Raw genomic sequence first — 15,960 nt, 5'->3', positions numbered from 1 at the left:
AGTAAACTATCTCTCTCCCTCGCCGCCAACAGAGATGATGGGGAAGAAGCCCAACTCTCTCTCTCTCTCTCTCTCTCTCTCTCTCTCTTTTACCTTTGGTCTTGAGAATGAAAAGAGTGTGTGGGTGTGTTTAATCGCGAGGAGGAGAAATTTTTTGAGAAGAGGGCAGCTGTGGATCGGGAGCTAAGGGAGGCGAATATTGCAGAAGAGGGGAGACGATGGTGTGTAGTTGAGGACAGATAGGGTGAAATTAATTTTTTGGTGTGAAATTAATTTTTTGGTACAGTGTTTGCTGCGTTTTCTGAACAGCAGCAACGGTAAAAAGCAGCCCAAAGTTGTTTTTGCTTACCCTGCGTTTGAAACTCAATTTCTGTGGGCCTCATTGAGTTTTAAAACGGTGGTAGCTGTTAACCAAACAGCTTGCATATTTTTACCGCTGGAAACGTGGACGCTCCCACGGTTCTTTGAATTTGAGGAAAATCTCCAGCCTTGAACTCTAAGTTATTGGTAATCTCTGCAATCATAAACTTCAAGTCTTCTTTGACCTAGCCAGATATTATAAAGAAATAAATAAAATTCAATAATTATACCTTGCAATTTACTTCTTTCCCCGGGTAAAAACAGACAAAAACAAATAATACAATTAAAGAAAAAACAAGGCAGGCAAGAATTTCTTCTTATGTTAGTTTAGTATTGTGGTTTTTAAAAATAATTTTTATTTATAAATATATTAAAATAATATTTTTAAATTTATTTTTTACATTGAAAACCAAGACTATATAAAAATATTACAAAAATTAATTTAAAATAAAAAAGTTAAAACTTTTTATGGACAGAAAAACAAACATTTCACCGTTTGGCAGTAAGGTTGTACCTGCGTTTTGCCTAAATTTGAATTTTTTTTTTTTGCTAAAATTGAGTTTGGTTTGTACTTTTTGGATCGTTTTGATGTGCTGATGTCAAAAATAATTTTTAAAAAATAAAAAAAATCATTAGCATGTATTTCGACATGAAAAGCTATTTAAAAAGCAACCGCTACCACACTACCAAACACGCTATTCATCCAGCATGATAAAAAACATGGCGGTCCTCCTCTTTGGCTTCCCCAAGAATAGAAGAAACCACTGATGCTTAAACCCAACACAACTAGTCCTCTCTTCTTCTTCTTCCGTCTCCAAAACTTTGAAAAAAAGAAATCCCAATTCCCACGATGATGAAACAATTACACAAACAAACAAGCGTAAATCAAAGGAGAGACGAAGAAATCCCAACTTCCCAATCTTACTCTCCTAAAATGCTAAAACACCCCAGATCTCTCCCTAGATCCATTAATTATCTCTTCAAAGAACAGCGCCTTCTTTTCATTCTTGTTGGCATTTTAATTGGTTCTACTTTCTTCATTTTTCAGCCTACTCTCTCCCGCCTTAACCCATCTGATCCAACCACCCATTCTTCTCTCCCCTCTTCAATTTACCATCGCAACCAAGATTCCTCCTCTGGGTCCTCCGGATTTTTCTCTAAGAGAACGTTTCCAGGCCGCGTCCCAGCTGGGATCGGCCGGAAGAGTTTGCGTATCGTGGTTACTGGCGGGGCTGGATTTGTTGGGAGTCATTTGGTGGATAAATTGATTTCGCGGGGTGATGAGGTTATTGTGATTGATAATTTTTTTACTGGAAGGAAAGAGAATTTGGTTCATTTGTTCGGGAATCCGAGGTTTGAATTAATTAGACATGATGTCGTTGAGCCTATTTTGTTAGAAGTTGATCAGATCTATCACTTGGCTTGTCCTGCTTCGCCAGTTCATTATAAATATAACCCAGTCAAGACTATTATATCCTTTATATGAAGTTGTTACGCTTGCTTAATTGTCATTAATGTTAATTATGTGTGTGTGATTCGTGTGTATTTTTTTTGGAATTCTTGGATCCTTGACTGTGAATTGTTTGCTTACAAGACTAATGTGATGGGCACGCTCAATATGTTGGGTTTGGCGAAGAGGGTAGGGGCGAGGTTTTTGCTAACCAGTACGAGTGAGGTTTATGGAGATCCCCTTGAGCATCCGCAGAAGGAGACATATTGGGGAAATGTGAATCCAATAGGTCAGATGCTAGTTAGAAACATCTGTTTGTTTCATTAATGCAACAATGTACTGTTGTTATTGATAGGGTGTGCTTTGAATTCTTTAGGTGAGAGGAGTTGCTATGATGAAGGAAAACGGACGGCAGAAACACTAACCATGGATTATCACCGAGGTGCAGATGTCGAGGTAATTGTTTTTGATATATTACTAGACTGCAATGTGCAAGCTATAACGACACGCTTATTTTGTTATTAGGATCTTTGGGTGTATAAAATTTGCATGATGTTGTTTGTATATCAGTGGTTTTACTCGGTGCTTCTCAATAGATCTACTCCTTTCAGATGATGAATGCAGTTCTACAGGATCATGCACTGTCAAAAATTACTGGTTGTTGTTGAAATGGCAGTCATAAAATGTTAAGCATCCAATAAGTTGATGCATGTGTATTCTAGACAATCAATTCTGTAGACAATTAAGTGTGAACTGAGTTGGAGCCTACCTTGTATATCTGGTAAAATAGAGTTTATTATTGATTAGTCTCTCCTTTTGAGCGTACAGTATTTGAGAATGGCCTGCAATCAACAAGCCAATTCCTTGATTTGTTGCATGTCTTTGACCTCTTTGAGGGCCTAAATAATTCGATTTGGCGCATTATGTTTGATGGAAGTGTTTTCATTTGAAAGAAATCACGTAATGTACTTGTGTAGAAAGCAATATAATGGTCTGCTATTTTAATGTTGAAAAGCACATGGTTTTCAGGCATGATTTTATTCATTGTTCTTCTGGAAATAACTGCAAAGGTTCAACATGAATCTAATGTCTTTACAAAAGTATCTGCTATAGTCACTTCAAAAATGCACTCAACACTGCTTAGATTGGTCACTTGTCTTTGGACAAATATTGGAATACAATGTGAATGAATAGAAGTAATTAATTTTTCATGGAGTTCTCAAGCATAATGCTATCCTTTCTTCTGACAGTTTCAGCACTCTACCAGTCCATCTGTGTTACTTCCTTTATAATTGTTGATTTGTTTGGGTAGGTTGAAGGGATTGGGCAGGGCAGGGCAGAATCCACTTGAATTTGGCTGTTCAAAATGTTATCAATTTAATTTGACGTGGTGTGCCTGATGTCCACATCCTACAATGTTTAAATGGTTGCATGAAACTGGAAACTGACAACACCACCCTTCTGGCACTGTTAAACTATTGGTCCAAGTTTCACCCATTCCTATTTATGCAAAGTCCTCAAAGCTTGACATTTATCTTCACTTCTTCAAAGATTAGTTGGCTTCATCAGCTGCTCCTGGGCTTTGCCACATGTAGAAAAGGGATGGGTGATATAAGCCAGGTTTTAAGTTAATATCATTACTGATTGAAATAAATGAAATTTGCTTATAGAAATATGTTGTTTAACTCGAAGACTAGTAAACTTGATGAACTACCCATAGCCTTTGTGTGGGCAATAAAGGGTGGGTTAGATTGGCCCAGGTCTTTGGTGAAAATAGCTACTATTGAAATAAATGAATTTAGTTTATAGAAAATGATGAATAGTTGCAGCGATATGTAGCATTCATTGTCTACTCTGTTGCAGCAGCTTGGGTTCAAAAGAAGCTTGTACCCTTTTTTTTCTCATAACTGGTGAATTTCTCCAATTATTTGATGCTGAGAATGCAACACTTTAAGCCTTATGTCATCTGTGTTGATATGATATCAGCTGTTTTGTGTTGTCTGTGCTGCCTATTTTTCTATCCTGCAATGGCTGCTCTTGCATATATGTGCTTAGTTAACTGGCGGGAAATGGGCTAATGATGGCTCTTTCCATTTGCAGGTGCGTATTGCTCGCATATTTAATACATATGGGCCTCGCATGTGTTTGGATGATGGACGTGTTGTCAGTAATTTCGTTGCTCAGGTATTATTCTCCTTTTTCAGGCAGTGATGTTGGCAATAGACTGCCATTTGAATTTTGGGATATCTAAATAAAATTCTGCTTTCTATAATTTTTTTTTAACTAGTTGAACAATGTTTGCAGGTCATTCGCAAACAGCCAATGACTGTATATGGGGATGGGAAACAAACTAGGAGCTTCCAATATGTTTCTGACCTGGTATGTTGCTATTATCCACATTTCCATTTTACTGCCAGCATTTAAAATTTCATGAAAGCTGTATGGCCTTTGAGATCCTTTATTTCAATGCAAACTACTCAAAACACATTTGTAGTTGCTATTCATGGCCAGTAATCAGGGAAGTGGTTGCATAAGGTTTTGGAAAAGAAGGTGCTAGAGTTGATGAATTCTATTTTTTTTAAAGAACCAAATAGAGAATAATTGCAAATGCAGAGAATATCTTGAACATTAAATATGTTTTGGGATGCCTGTTTAGGTTTTTAAAGTTAACATGATAAAGAATGCTAAAAGTCTTTTCCATTGACAGGTTGATGGGCTGGTGGCTCTAATGGAAGGCGAGCATGTGGGACCTTTCAACCTTGGCAACCCAGGAGAGTTCACTATGCTCGAGCTTGCAGAGGTTTGTCTTCCAACAAATTTTTTAGTTTTCTTATTTTTAAAGAGACACGGATTCCTTTTCCGAGTGCCTCCAATCACCTTATCTTGGTGAGATTCAAAACAAGGCTATTAGTTTAGAATTGCTTGCTCCCAAGTGTGTGTGCATGGGGAGATAGAGATAGTGAAAGATGGAAACTCCTAGTTGATGTTGGCACTTAATTTTTCCGCCGTATTATGAAGGTTGTCAAGGAGACCATTGATTCGAGTGCAACAATAGAATTCAAACCCAACACTGCTGATGATCCACATAAGAGGAAACCTGATATAAGTAAAGCGAAGGAGCTGCTGAATTGGGAGCCAAGAATTTCTTTGAGAGAAGGATTGCCTCTCATGGTGAATGATTTCCGGAATCGCATTTTGAATGGAGATGAAGGAAAAGGGCTTTAAATAAAATGATCGACAGAACTACGATGTATAGTGTCAAGACCTTGTCTATATCTTGATTCATTTATTGGCTCTCTTCCGTAATCCATGTTTGCATGGAATTTATAGCAAGGTGCCACTTCAGCTGGAAGATATACGTGTTCGTCGTTCCTGGTACTTGTTAGCACAAAATCAAAATATTAGTGTAGTTTTTCCCTTGCAATGTTTTAAATACCGTGTCTTAGCTTGTATTAAAAAAAAATTCTGAAGTTTTGGTGTGGAAAACATAGCGATGAAGGAATACATATCGTGTCATAATTGGGCCTTCTCTGTCATGTGAAACTGCTGCTCTCTTTCTGGGCCAGTCTAGATATGGTGTAGGCCCTGAAAATTGCTACACAAGCCCTCTATTTTTGTAAAATTTATATCAAAGAAAGTTTAATTTATTTTTCCAAAGTTAAATAAAGTTGAATTTATTTAATCGAAGTCAAAGCATTTATTAATATAAATAAATTAATTAGATCTTGAATTAATTATTTAATAAGGTGATAGTCTTTAAATTGACTGAAAGGTGTTTTATTTAAGCTACGAGGAGCTTTTGTTCTAATTTTGAATGTGTTAACAATTTATATATAAGAAGACTAAAAAAATAGATCAAACAGCAAATTCGTGAACTACGAAGAATAAATTAGACATGCTTATAAAGCAACATAAGAGATTAAACTAGCATGTCAATGAAAAAATATTCATGAATTAAATAAATTAAATCATACTGTACAAATTACATAATATAACAAAATGAGATGAATTTAACTAATGCATTTCAATATTAAGTCTAGATGATTTTCAATAAACAAACTGACTTTCTTTCTACATGAAGAAAATTGAATAACCACATAAAATGATATAAAAGGAAAATAATTTTTAAAAATACTTTCTTTTTATTTTTTAATAAATCAACAAAAACCTTTATATTTAAAGGCTTTAAAGTGAAGAAGAGTCTCTATTTTTTCTAATATATATATATATATATATATATATATTTGAAAGAGAAAACAATTTTTTATCAATATGATTTAAAATTTTATTATTGGATTTTTTTTTCAAGTTTAACTGAGATTAATTTCTTATTAACTTATAAATAATTTCAAATATATTAATATTCCATGTGATATATCATGATTTATAAGTAGTTTTTAAAATATTTTTTGTTGACCTAAACCAAATTTAATGAGTCCAAAAATCCTTGAAGGAAAGAAAAAAGAGAGAGAACGTATGCCTAGTAAATGTGTATGGGCCCAATCATCAAACATGTCGCTGAAGCCTAGAACCTACTGGCCTACACAATGTGTTTGGGCTTATTTTAAGCGCTAATCAAGCCCAACTGCATGACCCAAGCCCAACACTTTGAGCTTGAATTTTTAGGGACCCCACGTAGGTTCCTCAAGATTTTTTACCTACCAAATACATTTTATTATGAATCCTACGCCCTTTACACCATTAGGTGTACAACAATTTCTTATGATTAACATCTCTCCATCTCATTAATACATTTGAGTGAAATACAATTCTTAACTAACAATATTAATTTATAAGGATAAAGTTGCTTTTCAATTTCTATACTTGAGCAAAAAAACAAGATTTATGAGCTATAAATACCTCATGAATCACCAAGGTAAAAAAAAGACAATATATCTATTATTTACATATTTGCGTACATATTTTCAGAGTCTCTCTCTAAAATATTGTTGCACTTTCTCTCTCTATAAAAATACTTACTTAAATATCTGAGAGTCCTTATATCTACCAAAAGGGGTCTTTTGCAGGTACGTGGCTTCCCACACTAAGCAACCACCCATCTTGGCAAATGAGAATAGATCATATTGCAAAAATTAAGCGATTAACCTATTATCTAACCACATAAGCTTTATTCTCATGCACTTTGGATTTTGAAACATCATCAATTAGCGTCATTTGTGGAAAACTGATAAAAAAAGTCACAAGTTTCTTTCTAAAACTTGTTTTTGACATTTCCAAACCATTTAATAGCAGATAACCAAGACACACCCAGGTCGGGACACATGACGGATTTACTTGTTAAAGTGAACATTTATACTTAGCCAGACATCCAATAACTTATTAATCATGTCCAACTCCTCACCTAGACCGTGTTGGAAACCTAAGGGAAACAAGTAAGCCTTGCCACTCAATAAGGTCTTGGCACCTTTAGCAACACAACACTCTAACTCCATTTCTACTGGCCTCTTCCAGCACCTGTATACAATAACATTACCATGGTGAGTTTGGACAGAATGACCTCTAGGAGAGCATTTTACCTTAATGCTTATTAAGTCCCTCCAAAAGTTGCTCAAGCCATCATAATACCCTCGGGTAGAGCAGGAACTCTAGATGTGTTCCCCCTAACAACCATAGGATGGACACCATTTATCGATTTTGTTATTTCATACCAAAGCTCCTCGAGCTCTTTAAAGCCTAACATATAAAGGATCAAGAGACAACTTGTATTTCAACATATCTTGGAGAATTTCTACAGCCATCAAGTGAGGGGTTCTTCCTAGTCCAAATAAGTATTGAACACTCAAATCCCTCGAGACTACATTTCTATAAAAATAAGCTTGGTCAACTATGATGGTCTTGCCAATTTAAAGGAGCATGTGCAAATCATGCATAATAGCTTGGAACTGGTCATCCAAAATAATAATGTGATATGTAAGATCCTTCCCGCAACCTTCAAAGGGTCTATGCACACTTAGTATAATAATTTAGCCATTCTCCATTAGAGGCTTTAATGACCTCTACACCAAACTAGTGGCATGTTTCAACACCAATATAACTATTAAGAGAAGATCAACGAAGTTATTTAATGTTACCTAGCTAGAGGGCGATTCCACGTGGGCATACATAAAGAGATTTAATAAGGAGATATTCATGTTGGAAGAGTTGCTTGAGTTAATAACTTTAAATGCCTAGGTAAGTAGGGTAAAAGACCACATTTATGGAGAAAGCTTTACGTCTTGCCAAACACAAGCTTGCTAAATGTGAAACAAATATTGGAAAATTATATATGAGTGGAGAAGGCAAGTGTGTTACGACATGAACTTTTTCATTTTTATAAGGACAACCAATATAAAGGACATTCCAATCAGAATTATTCTCATAATGGAAATGAAAGCTTGAGGAAGAATTAGGAGAAACTAGCCTATATATGCTTGGTGTATCCTAAAAGTTTACTACACCCTTAAATTAAAATGTGATGACTCATTCAAAGTTATTAGAATAGTTAAGACAAACGCTTACCACCTTTAGGATATGAAAGGAGAAAGTCTACCTTGTACTAGACACTCGGATCATCTTATGATGCACTATCCTCGATAAAAATATAAGTTTATTTCTCAAATAAAAATATTATATCTTAGACATATATTTTCTATTTACAGCTCTTCAATGTAGTCTTGAACTAACATGACTATATAGTAGGAATCTCAGACCTCATGCAATCTCCAAGGATTAATCTCGGATCTCCCGCTCTCTAGTGTAATCTTGGACTAACATGACTGCCTAGTGAGGCTTTTAGACATCACGTTTTAAAATGGATAGGCTCGACCTATAAAGTCATGGTCCACTCTACTAAGATGGACCTACTTTGATCAATAAAAAAAATCAACGATTAGAAAAACACAACAATACCTTAGGAAATAGATAAATAAATAAATAATACAACTTACTTTAGATAAGGTGTACTAGGAGTAATATTATCCTTTCTATACACAACTAGTCTTTTTTATCTAAACTCTAAAAACTAGTTATGGTTTTTAGTGAACAAAATATTAGGTGGTGACTCTAAACCTTTTTACTTGATAAAAGACAAGAATTTCTTGTTCTTTCCACCCTTATCCGAATATCTCAATCTAGCAAGATGATCGTTATGGTGCTGTATAAATGCGACAAGGATTATTAACTTCCAATTAAATAGAGTTCAAATTTATAGTAACCCTCCACTTCTCAGTTGAGACAACCCTATACAGTGCCTTTTTTAAAGGTATATATGATTTACATGTTGATCTTCTATCTTTTAAAGTATTATTTGGTAGGATTCATCTGTTGAAGATACCACCAAGCTCACTGTAAGGATTCATCTCTTCTTTCATATTCAAGCCATCATAATCAGCCATAAAAACACACCTATCATCCTTAAAGTCACTGATATGCTCCATGCTTTCATCTATTTGAATTGGAGAGACATAACTCCCATCCTAAATAATAATCATCATGTGCTTCTCTTTTATTAAACATGTTTGCGTTGCATTATTATTGAGGAGACCGTGCGAGTATTATTGACCAGTGAATGAAGAGCCTACTTTAGGTCAAGTTTTATAAATATTTTCAAAAGCTGATCTAGTCTAATTCAGTTGACGCGGTCATACTTGAGGTGATTAGTAAATCAATCCATGATTTATTTAACCCCACTAAACTCGAGTGAAGTTCAACCATGATAACTTTAAGGTTTTTTTTTTTTTTTAATGAAAAAGACATTTCAATCTTTTAAGATACATCCAAGGTGATTCGCCAACCATTATAAATCCATGAACCAAGTCTTGTTCCGAGTCATGTTCTATACCAAGTTTAATAATTGTCTAGAACTAACATGTGAAACACCAGCTCATATACAAATTTCAGCTGTTTTTGTGCTAGCATATCTTCTTTGGATTTATTTTGCTTTTTGGACCAAGGAGGCTTCGAAATTCTATCAACTTGGGCCTTTGATAATAGAAATTGTGCTGGACTTAATCATCATGTAGGCTTGCTTGTAGTGGGGGGGGGGTAAATATATGCGATCCCAAGGTTAAACACTAACACGTCCTTGGGAGGCACGAAACCTATAATCCCAAGGTCTCGTGCTCAAACAATGACCTAAAATTGTCCATGGACCATTAACATCAAGTTCTTGCAGATACAACCTCCCCCTTTTTATTTTTATTTTCAAGAAAATATTCCTTCGATATAATTATAGGCCAGCCCAAGTCATTTGCTGTTGCTGTCTGCCGTTGGCCTGTCCCATTCGACCCCTGTGCTGTTCCTTCTCGAATATTGAATTCTCAGACAACTTCTTGACCAACTATTTATTAATTAACCATTAAAACTGGAGGCCATGCCCAACAGGCTAACAGACCATACATTAATTTACACTACTGAAGTTGTCTTGTTTAAGCCATAATGCTATATTCAAGACAATGCATTTTATGGAAATTTCCTCTGAGATCTCTGCTAATCTATGCTTAGAGATTTCAGTGGGCTCCATATGATTTTACAGACAATATTCTTCTGAAATTAAAGAATAATGGATTGGAAATCATCTGGCCTTGTAAATCCTCTTATTAACTTTCAAATCTTGTTAAAATTACTCTGCTCTAATACTTGGTCTAACACAGTAACCAAGAAGGATGATTTTGTGAGAGGAAATTGTACTAACATTGTCGAACTTGATATGTTTTGCTAAAAAGAGAAAATCGCCCAGTTCATATCATTTTCACCCATTAAAATCTGGGAAAAGAGGTGGTTGCATCTCATTTTCATCCATTAAAGATCACTGTTTTCCGGTTGTCCTCCAAGTAAAGGAAATGCAGCAGCAGCAGCAGCAGCAGCGGCCCATGTGCAAATCTTTCTTTTCTTCCTGCCCTTTACAGTTTACAACTACAATGGGGTTAATTATCTAGCAAATTAATGCAGTCCTATAATGCCGTTAGGCTTGGACTCTAGCTCGTATGGCTGTCCCGTGGGCCCTTCATGTCAATGTCAAAACTACTGGAGGCACAAGCATGTCTGTCATGGACCAATTCCAAACTTACTTGTAGTGGCTGTGATCTGTATCTGCTGCATGAATCAGTTTTATCCTCTCAAGATGTTATGTGTTGAACTTTCAACTTTCTGTAAGCATTTCCTGCTTGATTAAGAGATCTCATCTTCATCAACCAGAAAAAAAAACAAAAACTCATCACATACCAATCATTAGACACTTCGTGCTGTGGCAACTGGTTAAGATCGAGAGTTGCAAGTGTAGAAACTTCTCCACTTGATCCGTACTTCTTTATTAGATAATAAATCCCGTAGTGAAATTGTGATATTCTTCATTCAGTACTCTCCCTCTCTATCCAAGTTGTTCAAGTTGTTCAAGCATAATTGAAGGCATAACGAACAACCTTCTTTAAGAAGTTCTTCTCACTCTCTCACTCTTTCTATCGCTCTCTCTGAAATGCAGATTCTCTAAATTTCTAGCTAGCTAGCTAGGCCACACTCTTTTCAACTTCCGAAGATGAAGAAAATAGATATGTTTTGTGCATCTCAAGCTTCAACAGCCATATGCATGAGCATGGATCGGCCTTCTTCTTCCTCCTCCACCATTCAGCCCGGTGGCCCAACCATTGATCGCTGCAACCCCGTCATCAGAGAGCAAAAAAGAATCCCAAGAACTCGCCCTTTAGTTCCTTGTACTTCTCAACCACCACCCATCAACCCCGTCCCTTATCAGCTACTTCACAAGAGCCAAAAAAGCACTTCAAAGAATAAAGCCAGTGATCAAAACAGCAACAAGAAGTCGAACTCTACAAAACCAAAACCCAAACCAAATGATCAAAAGAACAAGAAAATCTCTTTTAAGCCAGCTGATATTGATGATGGTGATAAGAAGAGTGCTGCTTCTCTTAACGTTTCAAAATATATTGTTAGAAAGAGCTGGGCTAAGCCTGGGGGTTCTATTATTGCCCCTCCTGGCTCGTCTAGAAATCTTTTGGGTGACGCAGCTTTCGTTGATGGGATACCAGACTATGATCCAGTTTCAGCACAGCTAGTTCCTGTTGAACCCAACATGAGTACTCAAGCTTTAAGTAAAGAGGAATCTACCGCTTCGAGACCATCTTCATCTTCAAGTCCGAATCAGGTTTGCACTTAACTTCGGTTGAGATGTTTTAGTTACTAAGATCAGTAAGCAGTGCAATTCTTCATATTCATGGTTCCAAGGATTTACAGTCAAATTCGTCGGTGTAACTACTTATATTCTGATTTCAGGTAGTGGTTTTGAGAGTATCATTACACTGCAAAGGTTGCGAGGGAAAAGTGAGGAAACATCTGTCCAGAATGGAAGGTATGAACATATGACACGACTTTAAGTCTATCTCTCGCTCTCTCTTTGAAACGTTATCATTACCCAGGAAGTGTTACAGGTCTATATATATCCTATTATCCTGTCTTCTTCCAAAGACACCTTCGTTTTCATTTACGTATTTGGCAAAGCTAATTAAAGAAATGGAGAGAGAGAGAGAGAGAGAGAGAGAGAGAGAGGCGTCATTAATTTGACATAACTTATCAAAAGTAATCTGTTTCAAACAAATTCTATATGAGGTCATCTACTGATGAATCAAAAACCAGCCAAGGATTGTGTCTTTCATTCAGTCAATTCAACTTTCATGCTTTTAGCTGGATTCCAAGATTAATTATGGTTGTTGGAATGCCAACGTCGGCCAATAATGATGCTAATAGTGAATCTTTTGTCCTAAGTTACTCAAATTAATTGATCTAAAGCATTGGTCTGTGTACCCGCAGGTGTGACATCTTTCAACATAGACTTTGCAGCGAAGAAGGTGACTGTTGTAGGGGATGTGACCCCATTACGCGTCCTGGCGAGCGTGTCAAAGATCAAAAGTGCTCAATTCTGGACGTCTACGACTCCTCCTGCTGCCTCAAATTACACAGAGCAGTGAACAAGAAATAATATACTTAATATTTGGCGATTATTCTAAGCTAATTAAGTGTGATTAGGTGCTTAATTTAGTGTAAATGCAGGCTTAGCATGAGTGGCTGGACCCGAATCTTTGTCTCTTAGAAGTTAGCAAGGATCAGATTAGGAGTGGTCATCTGGTTCACTTCTCGACTAACAATCTGGGACCTTATCTGGTCCTGTGTGGTCGCAAGAAGGGGTGGAGTTTTTAAATTAGATAATATTGGAATAAATTAAAAGACTTTTTAGCTACGCTCATTAAGCAGTGGCCCATTTTTAAATCCAGTTTCCCATGTTTTTGTTTCTATTGCAAGGACGTTACGCTTAACGCCATGATATTCACTGAAAGTTGTCTCAGAATACACACACTATATAGGTGACGCGCGCGCCACGCCATGGCCGATTTATTTTTGTTTCAATATAAAACAAATATTAAGATGATGTAAATGTTGTTTAAAAAATAAAAATATCTAAAATTTTAGTTATTAATTCAAATCAGTTCAATAAACATAATTAATTTAATAATATGATTAGAAAACACCAACTATGAAAAAAAGCAACAATAATTTAATGTAAAAGATGAATGATTGCCATTATTATAAATATATATATTTACTACTTGATTATCTTATTTATTAATAAAGTAAAAATTAACTCGTGTAAATGAGGAAATCGAAAAGAGAACAATTTTAAAAAGCAAAAATATAAATTAAGGTAAGTCTATTCGAGCCATCACATCAAATCTATAATCTAGTTTGAGATCAAAATAATCTTATGAATAGAAAATTAAATAAAATTATAAAATTCAATTCTCAAACTAACCTAATATCAAGGGTTGAAATTGAAAAGCAGATAATAAAAAAGTCAGAGTCAACCTCTTGAATCTACTGAATTCATAACTTTGAAGATGACTTGATGATAACTTAATATAAAGAAAAGTTAAAACAAAATAATAAATATCAATTTTCAACGAACTCAATATTAAACGATGAAATTAAAAAAAAAATTAAAATTTAAAAAGAATCTTAAAAAGAATGAAGCCAACCTATCTAATCTTCAAAACTTGTGATACAATTACGAGGCGATTAATAGCATACAAGGCAAGCTTGAAAAAAATAATAATTTTAAATTCCCAACCAAACAAAATAATTAGAGATAAAATTAAAAAATCAAATTCAACAGACAAAAAGAAAAAAAAAAGATTTGAAAAGAAAAGGGATTCAATTTAACACAAAAATAAAATAAAATAAAATCATACGAAATGAAATTAAAAATAATTTTAATTAAGAAAATAATAAGAAAAAATAAAAATAAAAATTAAACTTAATATAAAAATAAAGGGTCAATGAATAAAATTAAAAATAAATCTACAAAAATTTCAAGACTCAGTACATTACAATCAAAATAATAATAACCTGTTTTAATTCAATAACTAAATAACCAGATTTCTTTGTTGTTTTGGTTTATAAAGGAGAGGGAAGAAAAAATAAAAAAGAAAAAGAAAAAGAAAAAACATTTTCCTGATGCTAAATCGTCGCTTATCTGGTGGCACGCGTCCAACCAGCTGACGAGAGTGGCAAGGTGCATTGAACAACTCCGAATTTTTTACGGCGGTGTTAAAAATTCTTACGGTGGTGCATGCGCCAGCAAAGGGCGGTGCCCACTTGCGCACACACCAACCATATATATATATATATATATATATGCAACTAGAGATCTTCATTCACACAAATGAATTCATGAATCCAACAATGATTGAGCTATATTGTGGAATTTGCTTTGAGAACAAAACTGAGGATTAAGTGACTCTGTGATATTTATGAGTGCTGCCAAACTAAAAGGACATTTGTCGTTGCTCTGGTGCTACACTAAGAAAAACCACTTGTTGAGGCCACACTGCCTACTTTTGACGCTGCACGCCTCTAATGGAGTAACTTCCATGTCACCATTAATGATCCACCAAAAAGCTGTAATAAATCTTAGAAAAAAACCTCATTCTCTCTCTCAATGAGCTAATCACTTAAGCTTCTGCTAGCAGCGGGCCAGTGACATGATGGACCTTTTTCCGGCAAAACCAGCCATAAACTCTTCGGTCTCCGATGACTCTTCCAAGGCTCCACCACTTGCAGCCCCTCTCCTTTTCTTTGAAAATCCTACACTCCTGGACCCTACTCCTAGTCCCTCCCTCCCTTGGAGCATCGTGTCCACACGTGATTTGCGTGCCATAATTGATGGGCTTCATTCATGGGCCCACCAACCTCTAGACTCTCAGTGGTTCATAGTAAATAAGGCTGAATCTATGGGGTTGCTGAGAGTAGAGCCCAAAGATATCAAATTTCTGTTGTCCCTTGACAATTGACAATGGCAGGGGTGTGCGCTGGGGTAATTCAGACGAAAAATTACCAGTTTGGGGTTTTTTTTTTCCATGTTCTCCGACGCAAAATTATATTTTAAAAAATTCAAAAATTCTCGAATTTTCCAAAATAATTGGAATATCTTTTTGGCCCGATGAACTTTCTGACAATCCGGGTTTAGACAATAATGGGATTTGAGTATTAATGAATTAAAAAGAAATATATATAAAGAATTTCAGCTAATTTAGGGTTTCCCCTTACCCAATTTTTTGGAATTTATTTCGGAGAATTACTCGAATCTCTATTCTCCGAAGATTTTCAAAACTTTTTACGTGAATTAGTTCAAGAAATTCGAGTAAATAAAAAACATAATACGTGAATAGTATCCACCCTTACCTTCAGGCTGTGGGCCAGGTCTTTGTTGAAGATGCTCAAATTAACCTCATGAATCCACAAACATCTGCCTAATTAAAAAGTATTTTTTCATCTAAAATAAAGAAATATTTTTATGGAAATCAAACTAAATTTTTTTTTTGTAACTGAAAAATTTTTTTATATTAACTAATTTTTCCAATAATAAATAAATACAAAAAAAAATAGAAAATAATTTATAAAAACCACTTTTCATAAAACGAGACCTAAGATGACTAGTTATCATGCTCAATCATCTCTGCTCCCTTCCAGCCTTCACAACAACATAAATAAGGGTGGCAATATTTTTTTTTAAAAAAAAAAAAACACATTTATGTAGTAATAACTCAGAAAACAAGGGTCACTCATTTGGTAGCTTGGAAACTAACAAA

The 15,960-nt window shown here is 35.2% G+C and overlaps 2 protein-coding genes across 2 annotated transcripts; both read left to right on the top strand.

Moving 5' to 3' along the window:
- Positions 1-1,055: 1,055 nt before the first annotated feature.
- Positions 1,056-5,497, top strand: LOC118062721 (UDP-glucuronic acid decarboxylase 1). The gene is made up of 7 exons (XM_073405454.1): positions 1,056-1,832; positions 1,953-2,099; positions 2,187-2,266; positions 3,911-3,994; positions 4,115-4,189; positions 4,518-4,610; positions 4,829-5,497. The coding sequence occupies exons 1-7, from the start codon at positions 1,211-1,213 to the stop codon at positions 5,033-5,035; spliced, it is 1,308 nt and encodes a 435-aa protein (XP_073261555.1). The 5' UTR covers positions 1,056-1,210; the 3' UTR covers positions 5,036-5,497.
- A 5,088-nt stretch (positions 5,498-10,585) lies between these two features.
- On the top strand, positions 10,586-13,108 carry LOC118062713 (protein SODIUM POTASSIUM ROOT DEFECTIVE 2). The gene is made up of 3 exons (XM_035076548.2): positions 10,586-11,966; positions 12,095-12,170; positions 12,629-13,108. The coding sequence occupies exons 1-3, from the start codon at positions 11,343-11,345 to the stop codon at positions 12,784-12,786; spliced, it is 858 nt and encodes a 285-aa protein (XP_034932439.1). The 5' UTR covers positions 10,586-11,342; the 3' UTR covers positions 12,787-13,108.
- The last annotated feature ends 2,852 nt before the right edge of the window (positions 13,109-15,960 follow it).

Source organism: Populus alba, chromosome 16 (assembly GCF_005239225.2).
Source record: "Populus alba chromosome 16, ASM523922v2, whole genome shotgun sequence".
In the NCBI taxonomy this organism is placed as follows: Eukaryota; Viridiplantae; Streptophyta; class Magnoliopsida; order Malpighiales; family Salicaceae; genus Populus; species Populus alba.
The sequence above is the reverse complement of the archived record's forward strand: the minus strand, read 5'-3'. Positions and strand labels throughout refer to the sequence as shown.